At 36.8% G+C, this 21,398-nt stretch overlaps 1 protein-coding gene across 3 annotated transcripts in view; it reads left to right on the top strand.

The window, feature by feature from the left end:
* Positions 1-19,660, top strand: part of nup214 (nucleoporin 214) — a 122,568-nt gene extending 102,908 nt beyond the window's left edge. For 2 of the 3 annotated variants that reach the window (XM_051932280.1, XM_028793029.2), the window contains exons 32-34: positions 3,698-3,850; positions 7,863-8,034; positions 11,469-11,733. In XM_051932280.1, the coding sequence (XP_051788240.1) occupies positions 3,698-3,850; positions 7,863-8,034; positions 11,469-11,718 (575 nt within the window). In that variant the 3' untranslated portion in view covers positions 11,719-11,733. Of the gene's footprint in view, positions 1-3,697; positions 3,851-7,862; positions 8,035-11,468; positions 11,734-15,468; positions 15,609-18,736; positions 18,771-19,487 lie in introns of those variants that run through there. The other variant, XM_028793027.2, reaches the window with a different exon arrangement.
* Positions 19,661-21,398: the final 1,738 nt, after the last annotated feature.

The following is a 21,398-nucleotide window of genomic DNA, read 5'->3' as shown; positions in this document are numbered from 1 at the left end:
GGGTGAACCGTCACGTCAAGTTTACACCTCTCACAGGGTCACATGATCCAGTGTGGAAGCAGTTCCCCATATGTGCCTCAATCATTTTATCTTCAACAGTTTACTACCAAAAAATATGCCAAAACAGTTTAACATTATTTTATTATGATAATTTATTTACCTAAAATGTATAGGGTCACTAGAGACCCTGAATACAGCAAAGTGTCAATATTTTTACATGCATATTTTAAGTGCTGCGTTTTGTAAACCGTACTCATACAAAACATGCTTTTTCAGGATTTCTTTTTAAGTGGAAATGTTTGTTACAAGAGAGCTCCTATCTTGTTGCTTATTTTTTAGGTATTTAAGAGTTTAGAGAGAAGAAAAGAAATCCATGACACATATCAGCACAACAAGCCTGTGAAAGTCCTGTTATTGATGGCAGATCAGGGAGCCACTCTGTAGCACACTACAGGAAGACAAGCGATGAACAACACAAAGTGAAGCAGTGCAGATTGATATGTCTGAAGTATCAGATCATGAATGTTGTGGGCAGGAAATTATAGAGAGGCAGAGCTCAGACATTGAGGAGGAACAGGAGAGTGAAGGTGAAGGGGACAAGCAACTGCACAAAGTCAAACAGCTTATAGAAGCAAAACTGGACAAAAAATACAGAAGGAGCCACATACGCAATGTCCAGTATCATAGGACAATAAAACAGTTGATTGCTGCAGTGTGTGCCAGGAGCAAAGCTGCAATGATCAAAATTATTGTGAATAGCACGATATGACTGTGTCATCTATTATTATTATTTAAGTTATGTAGTAAATGTTTAAATATTAAAGTTAAGTTTAATATGTATAATGTTCAGGGAAGAGGTTGTGGAAGAAAATTCCCCCATGGAAGACGGGACAAGTTCAATCGATTAGATTTTTATTCAGTCACATATGAGTACCTGAGTAAAGTTACATTTTTCAATTGGCTTTTTATAATTTCTTCTTTAATCATGATAATTAATTGAATATACAGAGGATCAGGATTAAACTAAGATGAAGCTATGAGAAAGCCATGTTAAAATAATGAGTTTTCAGCAGTGTTTTAAAGTACTCCACTGTATTAGCCTGGCAAATTCCTATTGGCAAGCTATTCCAGATTTTAGGTGCATAACAGCAGAAGGCCGCCTCATCACTTCTTTTAAGTTTAGCTCTTGGAATTCTAAGCAGACATTCATTTGAAGATTTAAGGTTACGATTTGGAGTGTAAGGTGTAAGACATTCCCGAAATAATAAGACGGAGCGAGATCATTTAAAGCTTTGTAAACTATAAGCAGGATTTTAAAGTCAATTCTAAATGACACAGGTAACCAATGAAGTAACATCAAAACTGGAGAGATGTGCTCGGATTTTCTTTTCCTAGTTAAGATTCTAGCAGCTGCATTCTGCACTCATGGCAATCGATTTATGCCTTTTTTGGATAGTCCTGAGAGGAGAACGTTGCAGTAATCTAGTTGACTGAAAACAAAAGTGTGGATTAATTTCTCAGCATATTGCAATGTTATAAGGGGTCTAACTTTTGTTATATTTCTTAAGTAGAAAAATGCAGTCCTAGTAATCTGATTAATACCCCCTAAATTCTTTACCTCCATTTTGACTTTTAATCCTAATGCATCAAGTTTATTTCTAATAACCTCATTATATCCATTATTGCCAATCAATAAAATTTCTGTTTTCTCTTTATTTAGTTTTAGAAAATTACTACTTATCCATTCAGAAACACAAGTAAGACATTGTGTCAGTGAATCAAGAGAGTCGGGGTCGTCAGGCGCTATTAATAAATACAGTTGTGTGTCAACAGCATAGCTACGGTAGCTCACGTTATGCCCCAAGATAATCTGACCTACCAGGAGCATGTAAATTGAAAAGAGCAGCGGACCCAGTATAGAGCCTTGTGGAACACCATATAGAATATCATGTGTCTTTGAAGTATAATTACCACAACTTACAAAGAATTTTCTACCTGCCAGGTGGGATTCAAACCAATTTAAGACATTCCAGAGAGGCCCACCCATTGACTAAGGCAATTTCTAAGAATAATGTGATCAGTGGTATCAAATGCGGCACTCAGATCTAAGAGGATGAGAACAGATAAACGAACTCTGTCTGCATTTACCCACAAGTCATTTACTACTTTAACGAGTGCAGTTTCTGTACTGTGATTTGTTCTGAAACCCGACTGAAACTTATCAAGAATAGCATGTTTATTGAGGTGGTCATTAAACTGCATAATGACTGCCTTTTCTAGAATTTTACTTAAGAAAGGCAGGTTAGAAATAGGTCTAAAACTTTCAAAAGCAGAGGAGTCAAGATTATTTTTCTTGAGCATGGGTTTAACTACAGCAGTCTTAAGACAGTCTGGGAAGACCCCCGTATCTAATGACAAGTTTACTTTGTCAAGAATACTATCAATTAGCATGCCCGATACTTCTTTGAAAAAACTTGTTGGTATTGGGTCGAGGATGCAGGTGGAGGGTCTCCGTTGAGACATTATTTTATATAAATCAGGTAAATCTATCCTGGTGAAAGAATTTAATTTGTTTAAAGTGGAGTACCGGGGTTTAAGTGGTTCAGTATTGGGGAGATGTACTATATTATTTCTAATATTAATTTTTTGATTAAAAAATACAGCAAAAGCCTCGCAAGTTTCACTGGAAGTATTTTGGAGGTATTCCATTGAATGACCTGGATTTAGCAGACAATCAATCGTAGAGAATAAGACTGTGGGATTACTAGCATTGTTATTTATAATAATAGAGAAATACCAGCGCCTCTCAAGACGGACTATGTTGTTGTATTCTGATATTTTAACCTTCAATATTTCATAGTGGACAGTCAGTTTAATTTTTATCCATTTATGCTCAGCTCTCCGGCATGTTCTCTTAAGATCAGACACTCTTTGGGTCTTCCACAGTATAACAGTACTTTCCAGGTGCGACTATGTCAGTAGCAGCTCTCACCTTAATATTAAAATTTTCCACCTTACTATTTACATTATTCTCACTATTGCAATAAGCACTATAAATGGACTGGTTGCTTAAAATGTTTGTAAAGTTTGAAGCTGCTGATGAATCAAATAAGCGTTTTTTAACAATATGCTTCTCATGAATATTTTCTATCATTGTTTCTATATTAAATAGCAACAGCAAAACAAAAGAAATTGCTCTGTCTTTTCAATTGCTTTCATAAATGTGTCATAACAAAGTCACAAAACTAACAGCAGGGAACTCGGAGTGCATGGATGCCAACAGCAGTATTTCTTATTAACACATGCACACCCACGGCTCATAGTCGGAAATATGCCTAATAATAAAAAAAACTGCCATTATAGTGATAAATCAGAAAAGGAGGGATGACTGCATATAGCATGTGTTCAGTTTTATAGATGTCTGTAATATTACATGTGTACTTTTACTGTAAGGTTTTATTGTCTGTATTTATAGTTACTAATTATAAAGGTATTATTAAGTAAAAAGTTAATCTAAGACATAACCTGTTTTATACTTCAACACTAGTCCTGAGTAAGTGTGGGTATGTTTGTGACTTGTCCTTGCAGTGGACTTGTGTCCTGTCTAGGTCTTTTTCCTGCCTTCCTCTTGCCCCCACAACATTTAGTTTGATTTAGCAGTGTTGAGAATGCTAATTTCATTGTAATTTCTTTATAGGAGCCACCAGCCTGTTTGGAAATAGTGGTGCAAAGAGCTTTGGATTTGGAAATGCCTCTTTTGGAGAACAGAAGACAACTGGCAGTTTTTCCACTGGAGCAGGGAGTGTGGCTTCCCAAGGATTTGGCTCTTATTCTACTCCTTCAAAGACAGGTACGCTGTTTTTCAATGACATTGTGTCCCATGTACTGTACTGGTTGTTTTAAATGTTCCCATTTTAACATTTCTCAAATTGTTTTAATGCTCCGCAGACAGATGGATTAACAGATAGTTTATTTCTCCCAGAGTTGTAATGATTCATTCTTTGATGAGTAAAATTGTAAAGTCATGTTTTTTACATTCTTTAACCCACACTGCAAGCTAAATCAGTGAATCTTAATGCTGGTACACTGTTTAATGTACAAGCTGTTGACAAACTTAACACTCATATCAGCAATCAGCATTTTATACACTCCTTTAAAAACAGTATTATTAATTGGAGATACAACATGCATGCTTCTGCACGACAGCTGAAAATTTATTGTAGAAGCCAGTTTTATATAATGATTTTCATTCCAATGATTAATCCAGTACCGCATTTACAATTTGCCCAGTTACTTGGCTAAATGAGAATATATTTTATAAAAACAAAAATTAGTAAACCAAGTTATTGGTACAGATAAAGTTTCCTGTGTCAGGCCTAACATATGATTACAAAAAATAACAAGCCTTATAAAATACCCTGTTAGCTTTTATGCTTTGCACTGAATGACAATCAGAGTCAGGCTGCATCTGTTAACTGTGAGAAAGAAATTTATCTTTCTAGGTCAGTTCGTTCAGAAATCTTGCTCTACACCCAAACATTCTCTGTCAAACTTCAGTTGCATATTTATTTTCTTTTTTTAAGACATCCCTTGTAGATTGGACATTCTCCTCATAAAATTTCAATGTTAATATAAATTGAAATAGTTTGACGTTAACTTTGTGCTGCTTGGTACATGCAGAAAAATAAAAATTCCCACTTAGTTATTATTTTCCTAATGTTTCACTTTAATGTATTATTTTTGCATCTTGTAAATATTTACAGTGTGCACTTTATACTGTTTAGGAAAATAAAGAAACTGTTCTCTCTTTAACAAAGAGAGAATTATTCGATATCATTTTCTCTTTTCAATTATTCATCTGGGTTTAGTCTGAACACTCAACTGGAAAAACTGCTTAGAAAATTCTCATTGTAACCCTAAGAAAGGGTTTCTTTTGTTGTGTGGATTAAGCTAAAATCAATTATTTTTATTGTTTAAGTAGTCATAACTCTGCATTTGTAGATTTATAAAACATCTGTATACTCGGATATATAAATTTTTCTTTGCTTTGAACTACTATGAGTTTACTTATTTGTGTTTTTTTAAGTATTGTAACTTTTTTAATGAAGAAAACTTGTAGACATTGCTGTAGGATTTATTCAGACAATCTATGGGTTCCAGAATTAGTTCGCACAACCCAATTTCCAAAAAAGTTGGGACAGTATAACAAAATTCTAATAAAACTAAAAGGAGTGATTTGTAAATTCCATTCCCACTGTACCATAATGAAAACACTACAAAAACACATTATCTTATGTGGTACCTTGTCAATTTAATTGCTCTTTTGAAAATATACACTCGTCAAATCTGATGGCTTATCCAAAAAAGATGGGAAAGTTGAGAGACTGTGTCACGTTACCATTTCTTTTAATAACACTTATTAAGCATTTGAGCCCTGAAGACAGTTCTGTTTATTAAAGTGGTTAAGTTTAGCAAGCAGAGTTTTCCTCTGCTCATCCATTATGCATTTATTCAGGTGCACAATTGTACTGCGCCTTCTTTGCAATATTTTGTGCTTCGTAATGTGCCACACAATCTCAATCATGGACTGGTCAGGGCCGCAGGCAGGCCAATCCAGTTCCCGCAGTCTGTGGCTACGTAGCCATGAACTTGTAACTCAGGAAGAATGTGGTTTGGCGTTGTCTTGTAAAATGCAGGGATGTCCCTGGAAAACACAGTCGTCTGGATGGCAGCATTTGTTGTTCCAAAATTTGTACATATCTTTCTGCATTTACATTTACATTTACATCATTTAGCAGACACTCTTATCCAGAGCGACTTACAACAGTGTTAGTTTTTTTTTTTTTTCGCATACCCCTTGGGGTCAGAGCGCAGGGTCAGCCATTGTACAGCGCCCCCTGGAGCAATTACAGGTTAAGGGCCTTGCTCAAGGGCCCAGCAGAGTAGGATCTCTTTTGGCACTGACGGGGATTCGAACCGGCAACCTTCGGGATACCAGCACAGATCCTTAGCCTCAGAGCCACCACTCCGCCCCTGCATTAATGGTTCTCTCAGAGATGGACAATTTATGCATGTTATGGACACTGACTCACCCTCATACCAGCACAGACACTCTGTTTTGGACGCGACGCTCGTAACAGCTTTGATGAATCTTTTCCTGTTTGCCCCAGAGAATACAACAGCTGTATTTTTCAGAAACTATTGACATGTCAGACCACAAAACATGAGTCCACTTTGCTGTTTTCCATCTCCGATGAGACTGAGTAAGGTAAGTCGGCAGTACATCCAAACAGTATTTATGTTTGGCTTCTGCTTTGAATAGGAAAAACTTAACTTGCATGTGTGGGTGCAGCGGCAAATGGTGTTGACCAAAAAAGTACTCCTGAGCCATGTCATGATATATATTACAGACACATGACAGTTTTTAAAGAAATGACATCAGAGGAATTGGAGATCATGTGCTTTCTGAAGTGTATTTTGGCCTTGCTATTTACACAGCAGGATTTGACCTGATTCCTTGAATCTTTTAATTATATTGTACAATGTAGAGACTTAAATGCCTTTAATGATTTGTCTTTGGGCAACAATGTTCTCAAAGTGCTTCATTGTTTGCTGACACCGCTGTTGGCAAATTGGCAACATTCAACCCATCCTTGCTCTTGAATGACTAGGCCTTGTTTGGAGGCCCATTATATATAAGAACACGATTGCCTCACCTGTGTCACATCAACCTTGTTATTTCAAGTCATCGAATCAATATTAGTTACCAGAATAAACATAGATCAGGGTGGCCAACTGTCATCCTGGAGAGCTGCAGTGACTGCAGGTTTTTGTTAAACCCCAGTTACTTAATTAGAAGCCAATCCTCGCCAATAACAGATCTTATTTAATGTCATGGCTTGTTAGTGTCTTAACTCTACCATGTCAGTTCATACTTAAATCATTTGTTGTTTTTTTCCCTTTCTAATGATACATGTATCATCCAAGTGATTTGAAGCCTAAAATGGATGAGTAATTTTCAGTTCTTCTTCACATTCTCTTCAGTTTCCTTCGGAGTACTTAATCAAACCAAATGGTGACTGATGAATACACATGGGTGGAAATGGAGACAAGCTACATGTAGAACTGCTGGTTCCTTTGTAACTTAATGCCAATAAGGAGCAGCTAAAACAATGAATACAGCTGTTTAACACTAACATAAGCAATTAAGGGTTCAAAATCTTAACAAGCAAGATGACTAAAATGAAGCAGAAAAATATCACTTGAGCAATAAGTGCTTCGTCAGCAATGAATGATTGCTCATGAAGCAATTGGGGTGGAGCAAAAATCTGAAGCCACTGTGGTCCTCCAGGACTGACATACCTCAGTCGTGATTTAAAGGGTCTGAGTCTTAAATAGCAAATAAAGTTAATTAGTACTAATTAAGAAAATGGTTAGAATGGAAACCTGTAGCCACTGTGGCCCAGGATTGGAGTTTGCCACCCCTGACATAGATCTTCAAAAAACAATGACATTGATTAGGTAAAACATTAAATACCTTGTCTTTATACTATTTCTGTTTGAGTACAAGTCAAAGTAAATTTACAAATTACTCCTTTTTGTTTTATTAGCATTTTGGCTGTAATAATGTTGAGCTAATTTGTAAGTGAATGTTCTGTGGGGCACTTATTCTTTCCTGAAGTTTATTGCATGTAACCTCCAAAGTTTTATTGGAAATTGAAGTAACTATTTGAGATTTGTTGGCTCTATCTTTCCTCCTTAAATATCAGTCCTTACCTACAATATGTACAGTATTTTATATTTCTTTTAATACCTAACAATCCTAATAACTTCTGTCTCCCTTTTGCCTCTGTTTTGCTCAGGTGGCTTTGGTGCTGCTCCGGTGTTTGGCAGCCCTCCTGCCTTCGGGGGTTCTCCATCCTTTGGAGGGGCGCCAGCATTCGGTTCAGCCCCAGGCTTTAATAGCCCTCTGGGCTCGACGGCAGGCAAAGTGTTCGGTGAAGGAACAGTAGCTGCTAGTGCAGGAGGATTCGGGTAAGATTCTATTGGACAAATTCCAAGTTCAGGTTTGGAAAGTGTGTTCTAACTTAACCAGGTCTATGGGGAAAAATAAGTTGGGAGTTGCTAAATATATCAGTAAATATATGCCAGTGATTTTAGTAAGAGAATTATTAAAATGAAACTTTTGACTTTTTGTAAATAAGAAGGATAATAGTTAGTGTTGCCTTTTATTGTCGGTGAAAATTATTTCTTAGTGGTGGCATTCAGTTTACTTGCCCAACTCCAGTCAGTAAAATGGGCAGAAGCAAAACTGCATGTAAATGAATGAAAAATACACCAGGTTCTCAGCACAAATTTATTGTCCTAATCCCATTCATGTCAAGCAGGTCTTTGTTTAAGCATTGCTGGATTCCAAGGTGTAATATTTGTGCAATACACTGTACGGTACTTTGGCAAGTGTACATATTTATCATGTTTATGATTCACTTAACCACAGCCATAAGCTTAGGGATATTTCCTTACCCTCTTTCCACTATATTTGCTTTCCCACTTCTTGCTAACTCGCTGTCTAGCTTTCTCAAACTCTGTACAATTGAAGAGTCGTGTTTGTTTATAATTGTGTTATAGTAAAAATAAAGCCTAACTTCTTTTTTTTCACCTTTTAAATGTTCATATTTTATTTAATTCATGCACACACACACACACACACCCATTTCAGGGCACCATAATGTTTGGGACAGTTGATGTCATAGTTGTTTATGATTACTCAGGTGTGTTCCATTTCTTCATTAGTGCAGGTATAAGATGTCTAGGGTTGCTTCTACCCTTTGGAGTCTGTAGTTGCCATTGTTCAACAATGCTGTGCGAGTGAAAGTCAAAGAATATATTATGAGGCTGCAAAACAAGAGTAAAACCATTCAGTACATCAGTAAAACCGGAGGATGTCCAGAATCAACTTTCTGGAATATCATTAAGAAGAAAGAATGCACTGGAGAGCTCAGTAATCGCAGAGGGACTTCTAGTCCAAGAAAGATGTCCACACCTGAAGACAGAAGATTCCTCACTTTGGTAAAGAAAAAACCCTAAGTGCCAGTCTGACAGATCAAAAACAGTCTTCAGGAGACACATGTGTACGTGTCTGAGGCTACTGTCTGCAGATTTCTTCAAATGCTAGACTCAAGTCTAAGAGAACAAGAACAGATATACGGCCTCTCTCCGCATTAACCCACAAGCCATTAACTACTTTAACTAGTTTCTGTACTGTGATTTGTTCTAAAACCTGACTGAAACTTGTCAAGAATGGAATTTTTTTCATGTAATCATTTAGCTGTAATAATGACTGCCTTTTCTAGAATATTACTTAAAAAAGGCAGTTAGGTATTGGTCTAAAATTGTCAAAAACAGAAGAGTCGAGTTTATTTTTCTTGAGCAGGTTTGACAGCTGGAGTCTTAAGATAGTCAGGAAAGACCCCCATATCTAATGATGGGTCCACTATGTCAAGTACACTATAAATTAGCACAACAGAGACTTTGAAAAAACCTTTTGGTACTGGGTCAAGGGCAAAGGTGGAGGGTTTCAGTTGAGAAATTATTCTACGTAGTTCAGGTAGATCTATTCTGGTGAAATAATTCAACTCTCTTAAAATGGAATACTGGGGTTCATTTGGATGTATTATATTATTTCTAATGTCTGTATTATTTCTTTTAGTTTTCTGCCCTAAACCATTAAGCATTTGCTGTACAATATATATTTGTAAACACAAATAAATTTTACTGGTTGCATGATGCAGTAAGCTCTGCTCTGCACTGCACAGGATATCGATACTTAATACAGTGACCTGAATCTCTTGTGCTGCTTGTTATATTGCTGCAAGACTTTTTTTTAAATTTTATAATACTAAATTGATTTGTTGCCTTTCTAGTCATGTCATTGCTACAGGGTACCACCAAGCAGGCACAAGCTGCATGGTGATGTAATGGGAGTGATCATTTGCTGTGTAGTGCTCACTAGATAAATTTGATTCCTAATGTGATTAGGAATGGTTATGTGGGAACCATCTTTACAATAAGAAAATATTGCATCTGGTACAGCTAAAGAGGGAGAGGAAAAAAATTACAGAGAAAGGAGAATCATTTTTATTTTGAGGCAGTAAATTCTGTTTGAGGCCTCACTACCAATTTCTACATGACATGTCCATAGTTAATCCATCTCTATATATCTCCAGTTGACTTTCTAGTGGGTGAAGTAGCCGACTTGCACAATTAATGAGTGGTCAGGACTAATTCAATAACCTTGTGCTTTATGATACAACATATAAACCATTAAATGAACATGCGTACTGTTTTAACACTGTCATTGCTTTTCAATGTGAGTTGTGGAGGAAAAAAAACCTACACAGCAATGATTGTGTTTATCTTATTTTGAATTCAGTTGGTCGAGAAATCTTAACATTCCCCTTTTCTGAACAAACACCTTTAAAGGGCATTTTACAAAGCATAGAGGAACACGATGCCAAGCAAAGCAGAAGTGATATGTCACTTTCCCACTGTGTTGCCTCTTGGGCATGCTGAGCATAATCACTAGATTATTAGCTGTGTGTAGCATATGAACTTTATTCTCTTTAGTATGTCTTGCTAAAACATGATCAACAACTATACATGCGCCAGCTTGTCGAGTGGACAGCTGTAAACTGCTTTAATTTACTCACACCATAAAAAGGCCCAAAGAATTGTACATGGAGGCTGTAGTTTTCAACCAGTCTTTGTTTTATATAGCATTTTTGATAAAGTTCACAATCACCAAACATACAAGATCAAAAACAGGTTCTTTCAATATAATGTAAAGTTAAAAAACCTAAGAGTGTGTGTGAAGTAACATGCAAAGCAATTAACCATTTGGGAATACCCAACTTCACACATCTGTAATATTTGATTTTATAAGAATATTTAAACACATTTGTAATCCTTTTTGTTTTTCTCCCTTTTTTTTGGAAACCTTTGAGGTAATATAGCGTCTCAATTACTAATTAATTTGTTTTGTATGTGAGTATTAGCCTTAACTAAGATCTGATCTACTAGGACTATATTAAGAAGATGATTTTGCATGCTTTATGAATGCAATGTCTCTTGGCATGCTAGAGGGCTGGCACTGTAAAGTGAGCTTAGCCTTGTTTGGGAAGACAAAGATGTGGAGGACTGTTTGGAGGGCTTGAGGAAAGAGAAGAAAAGGAGAGAAGTATATTTTTGTGTTTTTCTCTACTCGGTTATTCAGTAACTTATTGCTTATTTTAGTGGTTGCCAGCGATGACGGATGTGGAAAAGGTGCTTAATGTTTATGTATCTCACATTTTCATCTAATATCAGAAACTGCTGCCTAGAAAGTAGAAAGAGAATACTACTGGTCAATCAATACATTTTGTTACTCGATCATAACTTTAAGAGGGAAAAAGTTCTCATTCATCCTTCAGGGCAGAGAGGCAGGAAACCCACGTAAAAAGTAAAGATTCGTTTTTTGATGAAGGACACTGGATTAGTAAAATTTTTCATTTTAACTGTGATAAGAAAGCCAGATGTGTGGAAATTTTAATTCACCAAACCATTATACTCGTAGCCACTGACCTAGATATATTAAGTGCAGTGGAGAATCTATACAAATCCAAATTAATTTTGGCTAATATGTACCCACTGAATATGGATAAGAGAAGTAATGCTCTCTGATATGTGCATCATTTCCCAATAAGAGACCTTCACAGCTTTATAATGGCTGGAGACATTAATTGTATATAAATCCAGACTTAGATATTGTATGTCCACAGCAACTGCAACTATAACATATAAAACTGTAGCAGTAATATATATTTGTTAAGGACTACATTACTGTATCTCTGAACCATAGAGATTTCTATGACCAAATTCAAGACAATATTCTCTCTTTTCATCAGTACATCATGGTTACTCTAGTATTGATTATTTTGTTATTGATAATAATTTAATAAAGCCTATTAAATCTTGCAAATCCGTTATTTACTGTTATTTACAACCTTGCTTCTCTTATTTTGGCACTGAAATCATTATATTCCATAAACCAAATTGCAACTAATCTATTAATAGTAATTAATGAGAATTTAGCAAAATTTATCTCCACATAAATTGATTTTTTTTTTTTTTTTTTAAAGACCATTGCTTCTCCAGAGATTTATGCGGCAACTCTTTGGGAAGCATTGAAGGCATTTCCTGGAAGACAGATTATCTTGTATTTTTCACATAAAAATAAAGGCATTAGAGCTGACTACTGACATTTCTGTAGCTGATGGGGAATATGCTAGATCACCAAATGAGACACTCTGTAGGAAAATAATTTCTTCTTTTGACTATAAAAGAAGCAGAACAACACTTAAATCACAACACTTTCATTATAAACATAGAGAAAAACCAATCACATTTTAACTTAACAAATGCGTATAGTGGAAGTTTGGAAGGACTTCTCAATTAATCTTTCAGATAAATGAAAATAATAATAATACATTTTATTCATTTGTAGGTGCCTTTCTAAACACTCAAGGACACCGAACAATAGATGAAACATACATTATAAACAAAACTAAAATACAAAATTTAAAATCAGACAGAGCAATTGTAGTCAAAGAGAAAAAGCAGTCTTAAACAATTGAGTTTTAAGTTTAGATTTGAAAAGTGTGAATGATTCAATATTTCTAAGTTCAGATGATAGTGAGTTCCAGAGCTGGGGAGCAGAGCAACTGAATGGTGGTGAGACGGACAAAGGGATGAAGAGGATCTAAGGGTGCGGAAGGGAATGGCAGCATGAAGGAGGTTGGACAGAATTGGAGAGGCAAGGCTGTGGATAGCCTTAAATGTTAACAGAAGAATCTTGAATTGAATGCGGAACTTAATTGGAAGCCAGTGAAGCTGGTACAAGACGGGAGTGATATGGTGAATAGAGGGGGTTCTAGTAATGATGCGGGCAGCTGAATTCTGGACCAGTTGAAGCTTATAAAGAGATTTGTGAGAAAAACCAAAGAAAAGGAAATTACAATAATCCAGACAAGAAGTGACAAGGCTATGAACAAAGGTGTGAGGAGTGAGTGAAAATCAGTTAAACATTACATGTATTAAAGTTTAAAATGCACCAATTACACCATCATTTACCTAAATTGTTAATTGTTCACATATATCTCACCTCAAATTGTCATAAATGTACTTAGTGCAAGATCCTAACAGTGCCTCATTGCTAGGTTGTTTGTTTAGCAAATATCCTACACTTAAACTATTTTCATCAGAAATATTTATGTATCCGTCAGATAGCCTTTTTCATAAAAAACATACTTAATGCCTTAACTGCAATATTTTAAGAAGTACAAAGTTGGACAAAAATTGATTGTGATATGTTATACCAGACTTCTTGCACTTCTCACTCAACTGGATCTGCATATACCTCAGTGAGAAAATGATGTTCTACATTACCTCATATTAGGAAACGGTGACAATTTCTGTATAAGAATCTGTCCAGAATTGTTTTTCGGAACTCTGCAAGAACCTACCAATACAGTTCTAAAGTAAGCATATGCTGAATGTCTTTGTTTGGTTACTGTTTTATCTTATACAAAGAACCATTTTATAGCAGGCTTCTTAAGTCAGTCAGCTAATTCAGTCAGATGGGGTTGAATGTTGAGTTCCATGGGTTGTCTACATACTCTTGTTTTTTGTGTTATTTTGATTTGAATAAGTTGTGTTTTTTAATGTTTTGTTTCTTCAAGAAAAAAAGTGTGCAGAAGATAGGAAGTGCAGCTTTAATTCGACCCTTACGTTTTATGTGTGTGAAGCATGAGAGTGTTGTCTCTCTCTTGCTGTTTTGTAGCCCATCAGAACAGATATTGTGAAGGTGCTCTGGCAACTTGAACTACTTAACATACTGGCCATTGTTTGTAGTTGTTATTTTCTGCTTGTGACTTACTCCACCTTGTATTGTTTTCACTTCCGTAATTAAGAGGAACCAGTAAGTAACAGCTTTATGCAAGTGATATCGGTTTAAGACATGGTAAGCTTTTGAAGTGATTTAGAGAATAGCTTGGAGGCCAAGGAGACAGGAAATATTGTATACTATTTATTCAATTTTGTTGTCCTGTGCTTTAAAGTGCAATGTGTTGCATGGCTTTCTTAATCTAAACTCCGTGCAACATAGAAATTTAAATATGTACGGCTCCAGCTCTGTTAGTAATTAAGACTTTAAAATCAGAGTTATCCTTCATCTTTCAGTTTGCCCATTACTTAAAGGAACATAATAGTATGGAATCAGAACTTTACAAGAGTGTCCAGGTCATTAAAGATACAAGCTTTATGTTCACATTCACATCAGTTGTTAAAATCTGAAAAATCCACAAGTCGCTGATGTGGAATCAATGCAAGATACAAAAAAAAAAAAAAAAACATGTTTAAGTGAAAGAAATCTTTTAGTTTTGACATTTTCAGTGCTAATAATGACATCAATTTAAGGCAATCCAATACAACTAAAACGTGTTTAAGATTTCTTAAATGTACTAAATGTCTTTTATGTACTGTGTATGTGTGTGTGTATGTATCTATATTATAGATAGATATAAATAATATTGTCTGATTTTTTTTTTTTATTCTGTACATCTTCAATCTGTTTAATGCATAAATGTGTTTTTCACTGCAGTGTAGCCATTTGCTTATTACCGTATTTATTCTATATAGTGTTTTTGACAGATGTTACTATCAAAGTGTTTTATACTAAACATTGTCTCTTTTTTTTTTAACCTTGCTTTGAGATATGTCATATACATTATGTGAGTGAGAGACAAGTTCCCACTCATAATATATATAAATGTAGAAGCTTCAGGGTTTTAGAGAGCCAGAGCCTGGCAGCTTTGGGCACAAGACAGGGAGGCTGCCCAACATAAGACACACTTGTGCACAAATCCTCATCCACTCACCAAGGCCATTTGACCAAACATACTTGTCATTGGGATGTTGAAAGATAAATGAAGTTCCATTTACAATTGGTTAAGTATTGCTTAATATAAAAAATAAGTTAAAAAAAAGATAGTTTAATTGTCTGTTAGTTTCTGTGTAAATAATGGCTTTGAGCTTCAAATTTGCATTTTCCTCCCAACACCCCAAAGATAGGCATGATAATTGAATTGGTGGCTCTGGATTCTCCCAATGTACATGTCGGCATGAGTTTGTCCTGTGATGGACAGGCACCCTGTTCAAATTTATTTCCCCACACACACACACACACACACACACACACACACAATCTTGTGTCTGATCCTGCTGAAGTGGACTGCCCTGAACTGAACTAAGCAAGATCAAGCAGTGCATAGAGGAAATGATTAGTCACCTGCAGTGTGTTTACTTGCTCTTCTTTCTTCTGTTAATCTTATGTTTATTGTCTTCTTTATTTTACTTTTTCATTAATTTAAACAGCTTTGCATCTGCCTCTAGTGCCCCATCTTTTGGCAACCTTGCCAACCAGACTACCCCTACATTTGGAAATTTAGCACAACCGAGTGCTGGATTTGGAGGTCAGAACACTGGATTTGGTGCATTTGGATCTCCTACTTCAGGTGAGCACGTTTTGTTTGTTTTGTTTTTTTTTAACAAAGTAAAATTACAAATTTATGCTTTCATACACCAGGGCTAATTATTTTTCTGCTTCGGAGTTGTTTTGCGGAGTACAAAAGCAAAACGTGCATTGTTTAGTTTTGTGATCAAACACAAGTGTCATGTAAGTTCACTGTTATTTTCCACCAGTAAGTACATTTTACTAAAGGATATATGAGGGACGTTCAAAAAGTTCCCACGCTTTTTTTTACCTCTATTAAGAATTTCAAAAACAAATGACATCACTTTTCTCCATCGTCACCTTCGTTTGCGATGCACTTTTACCAGCGTCGTACCAACTTTTTAATGGCCAATTACTACTCCTCCTGCCTTCACTGCTTCCAACAAAAATTTAATTTTGTGCAGAAGCTTTTTGAACGTCCTTCGTATTTAAACGATCCAGCAGCGTCCTGAAATGGTTTTTTGTCTTGGTAAAGTAATATTTTATTCTACTTTCCCCTTTTGTATTATTAATATGTAGCCTTTGTCAGAATGCCTCAAATCTCACAGACTTAACCACTGTTTATCAGGTACTGTACCATATAACTTCTCCCGACCTTCCCTTCTACATGTATAACCTCAAGCAATTAGGTGTAGTAAAAGACAAGCAGGAGTTATGTTACACTTTAAACAATGTATTATTGATAATATTCATAAAATAATAACAATATGCAAAGTACATTTGAATATTGGCAACCATACAACCTGATAAATGGTGATGTGTAGTTTCAGGTGGCACACAGACTTGTTAGTTACTTGAAATGTCTCTAGTTAAGGCATCATTTGAGGTCAGCATTCTTCAGAACAGCTGCATGCCTGTCTCAATATGGCTGCCGAGCTGTGCTCTTCATTGTGTTGTCCTTTTCAGTTTATGTGTGGTGCTCTTTCATCAGTTTGGTAAGAAAGAAAAAGAGTGAGGTAAAGCAAGCAAATTTATAGGTTTTCTGTCCAACCCCTACAGCCAATAGGGCGTCATGCTACTTAAAGGCTTCTGATACAAGCCAATTCCCAACAGCCATACTTCAGACCAATGGGGTCACACCTGCCCCTAAAACCATCTGTTAAGGTAAACCTTGGCAGTTAGGCAGCCTGGCTTTCCTGTGGGGGTTAACTGAGAGAGTCCAGCAGAGAATCAGTTGCCAAACTTGTGTGAGGCACTTCACCCCAACCCTGTCATAAAATTACAAAGAGACTCATTCCTAAAAGGGGGAAAGGGATTCTTAAACCATTGCAGTTATTACCAGTAATGTAACACTAATATTACATTGCTTTGCCTAATTACAAATAGAGACATACAAAATATGTATCAACTTGTATGTAAAATTTCACATCACAACAAATGGTCAATCACATTGATTTGAAATAACTGTATTGAAGATGTTCCCAAATTGTCCCTTTACTGAAAAAATATGCTGCTGTATATGACCAAATCTAACATTACCATGTTGTTTGTGCAGTATACAATTGAAACACATGGGGTCACAGATTGTGAAGCACACCAAAAACTGAAGCATGTTGGTAGATTTTCTAATGAGCCCCTGTATGAAGGCACCATTCTTAAGTTTGACAAAGCTAACAGGCCTAAAGACAGAAAGTTCCTCTTCATGTTGGTGCTGTTTTTATTACCAGCATTTATATGTCTTTTAATATAATAAACTCTGATCCTTATTGTATTTCTTAAATGAAGTTTAACAAGTGCTGTGTCAGAAGAGGAGAAAGAGTTTTTGTGTGCTTATCATAGGATACTGAACAGCCCTTACCACTATAATCACTTCTATAAGGACAACAGGAACAGAATGAGTATAACAAAGACGACATTCTCCTGTACGTTGTCTGCCACTGTTTAGTACCAGAGTGTCACTGGTATAATTATTACCTTTAGATGGTGGCAGCGGGCTGCCAGCTGTTCCCCACCCCCCTGATCTTGTTAACTGAAACATTCTGAAGCAGTCTTCCTCTGTACTAGAGCAGAATCAAAAGACTCCAGGGTGCTCCTCGTCTCACCATATTTAAAGACGTCTTGTATTCATTACAGACTCCGTTCAGCATGGCAGGCAGTGTATAAATGAGCTGCTTAGTTACACTGAGTAATTCCCTCAGTAACATGATGAAATGTGCGCTGGGCTAAGGAATCCTGTGCAGTGCATTATTTAGGCTTACGACGCTGAAGATTTGATTGTGCCACATTCTGAGCTTGTCAACCGAAAACTATTATAAAATTAAATTTGAACTGAGTTAATTTCAGAGTTTCCATGAATGTGTTTTGCAGAGAAAAATATTATAGCGTAATGTCATTTATTGGGTGTTTATTTGTTCACATTTGATTGCTCTAAGTCTTTAGGTATGTTTATTAAGCACTTACTTTGTCCTAGTGGTATAGTCGCACAGAAAAGAGTGTTGCTGGCTTATGGATTCATTGCGATAGGTATGCTTTGTGTACGGGGTTTGCAGGTGCCCTTCGGGTTCTTCACTTTTTCTTAAACATTTCAAAGACATACAGACAAGGTTGATTTTCAACTCTAAATTATCATTTCATGTAAAACCTGTAATGGACTATCTATCCACTTCTACAGAATTGATTCCACCCTTGCTTAATTCAGTTCAGGTTCACAAGTGACCAGAGCCTATTCCAGCAACAGAAGTATGCAAGTTTGAGAATGTTATTTTACATATGTGAGCACATTCTCAACATCCTTTTAATTCCAATTGAATTCTGGGACCAAGCAGGAAGCGTCTCTGAACAGGGCACTCAATCTCAAGAGTTGTGGATTAGCCTAACACATACTTCTTTGGAGATGTGATAAGAAAACAAAGCTGAAGGTCCTGCAGAAAAACTCCCACTGTGACACGAGGAGAACATACAAACTAAACACAGAGAGGGTGACTTAGCCAGGAGTCAATCTCTGTACTGAGCTGAATTGCCACCTTGTTAAGTTGCATATTTTAACCAAATCACCTGTTATGGTATAAACATCTCATTGATTTCAGCATGAGTACTCAAAACTTGTAGTTTAAACATGCAATTGACTTTACTGTTTTGTTTGAATGAAATTGTGCACTTTATTAATCTGGTTACCCCTTCTTTTTTTAGCATTTGGCAGCAGTGGCTTTGGAGCTTCTAATCAGTAAGTTCCTTCTTTTAATTTCACACTTACTTGAACTGTACTGCTGCATAATAAAAGCGAGTTCATTTTTGTTTGAAAACGTCCCAAGTCCACCTTCATACATAGACTGAGGTTGGACGCCCGTCTTCATCCTTTCAGGACTAAAACTGCTATGGCTGCCTGTGATTTGTGACCTCGGACAACTATGTAGCACCACCAGCACCCAAACCCCTGCTTCTTTGGTAGCTATAGTTGCACATTTGCCAAATTTCCCTGACTTTTTTATCCTCATGTTTATCCGGTAATTTCTTTGAATTATTGGTTATTACCTGTGGAACATAACTTTGTTATATTGTTGTATACCCATTCCTGCTGCTACTAAATATTCACACTGAGTGGTGGTCATTTTTTTAGGCCCCACGTTAATGCCCCCTCAATCTGTGACTACATCATGTTTGCAGGTAATATGTTGGGTGCCAGCAGGGCAAGACTGTAGAGTGGCTTGGCAGGGTGGTCTTGATGTGATAGCACCCAGGGCTGCTTCTTGTCTTGCACCGTTCCAACACTCTAATGGGTAGAGCAGATTCCAAAACTGTCTAGATGGCAGGACTATGTAAAAGTCTCTATCCTAGCAATAACATTATTGTGGTGGGTTCAACTTAGAGCCATATTAAGTATTTATACCCATCAAGAATAACAGTAAATATGATTTTGTGTTTGCTTTTTCTCTTTTCCCAGACAACAGACATTTGGCTCCTGGAGAAGCTAATGTTCAAAGACACCATGTTTGTGTTATGTGTCATTTTGATGATACCAGTTTAATGAAATATTAACTTTTTTTTGACTGGTGCAAATGAATTATAATTTGGGAGTGCTGAATGATGCCTAATAAAGAGTGATTAATTGTGAAAGTTGACAGAATCTTTTGCCGTTGAGTATGTACATAGACAAAAGACGTTTTGCAGTTTCCTGTCCGGTTGATTGAGGATTGGCCACCTTACCCCAAAAATCGTGAATGGGTTTAACAAGCAACCTGCCACATTGCTTGTGTCAAAGGCAAATCTTAATCTGGTCCAGCTAATGGATGCTTTCTGTTGTGAAATGAACTTACATGGAGGCAGTCCACGTGTTCAGATGTTCAAAGAAGTTTGAGAGAAATCCAGAAAATTTCTGCTAAGTGATGAGCGTACATTGCACTGAAGGACATATTCATAGACCGATATTAAAAACAGGGAAAACGCTTCCTTCCTCTGAGGATATTTTACCACAAGCCATCCGCTGTTAAGCAACAAAAGAATGAAATTCTCGGACAAATTAGCTGCTAGCTGAGTCTGCAAGCCAGATGGATTGAATGGTGATGTCGTCTGTCATTTGTAAATGTCTTATCTTCTGCTCCATGCCTTGTATAGAACTCTTTTTTTCCTACAGGGAAAACTGTCTACTTTGCTCGCTCATTAAAGTGATTACTCTGAAAACTAGTGTTCCCTCTGAGAGAGCAACAGAAAACCATGGAGAATTAAGAGGCCCAAGAAAAACAGAGCAGTGAACACCAGAGTGGTGTGCTCAGGATACAAAGTGTGCTCCAGCTCGATAATGCCGACGTGTGTGCATCAGTAACAAAGGGATCGCTGCCTTGGAGGACATGAGCCCAGGTGGATTCAGACATTTGGAAATAAATAAAGTGAAGATTGACTACAGAAAAGGTGATAAAGCCCTGCTGCTTTTTCAGCATTTCTCAGAGCGAGTGTGGCCAAACATTATTGGGATGTACAGCTTCTCCTCTTCATCCCTGCAAATACATGATCAGCTGAGATGGACTGGCACTTCATCCAGGCCTGTTCTGTGACCCCCACCATTACTCAATAGAGTAGGTTAAGGACATTTTACAAACATACTTGGTAATTATAATGTTAGAATCCTTTTGCAGGTTTCTCCTGATGTGAGCCTTGACAAGTAAAGAGGGTCAGTCACGGTCACAAGTTAAGATGGCGATGGGGTGCTTCATAGTGCTTTCCATTGGCCTGTATAGAGCCTTGATAATAACCATAGTGGCTTACAGATCTTTAATATTAGAGTACGCTTATTTCCATATTTCTACCCTGCGAGTGCCGGCTGATGAAGTTACCTTTGCAGGGTTTCAGCGGGAGGCAGCTGTGGGATTTGAATTGGCAACCTTGAGCTTTAGTGCTTCCCTGCCTGGCAGAGTTAATATTCAAATCTCAGCGGTGCACTTGTTGCCCTTCTTTTGCAGTTCAAGCTCTGTGTATTCAAGTGAGTCGTTTAGAGTCGCACAATATCGGAGGCTGAACTGGCAGATATTGTGGCATAGTAGAAACGAAAGTTGACGTTAATCCTCAAGGCTGCCAGTTCAGTTCCAGTTTCTGACCCATTGTGTGACCCTCAGTACTTAACATAAATTGACGGCAACAACTGTTAAAGGAAGTGTAAAGAGTTATGCTAAGTGCCTTTTGATGGTGTTTGTTGTAGAAGATTGATATGTGTACAGTAATGCCTTATTAGACCGTTCATTTTAAGTATAATCCCAAGACAGTTTAGAGATATAGTGGAGGACAGTTATTAACAAAACAAATTAATTTCCTTACTTACGTTCAGTAAAAAAGGTGGCGATTTGAAGTGCTCTGTCAACTA

This window comes from Erpetoichthys calabaricus, chromosome 9 (assembly GCF_900747795.2).
Source record: "Erpetoichthys calabaricus chromosome 9, fErpCal1.3, whole genome shotgun sequence".
NCBI lineage: Eukaryota > Metazoa > Chordata > Cladistia > Polypteriformes > Polypteridae > Erpetoichthys > Erpetoichthys calabaricus.
This window is presented reverse-complemented; position numbering and strand designations above follow the sequence as displayed.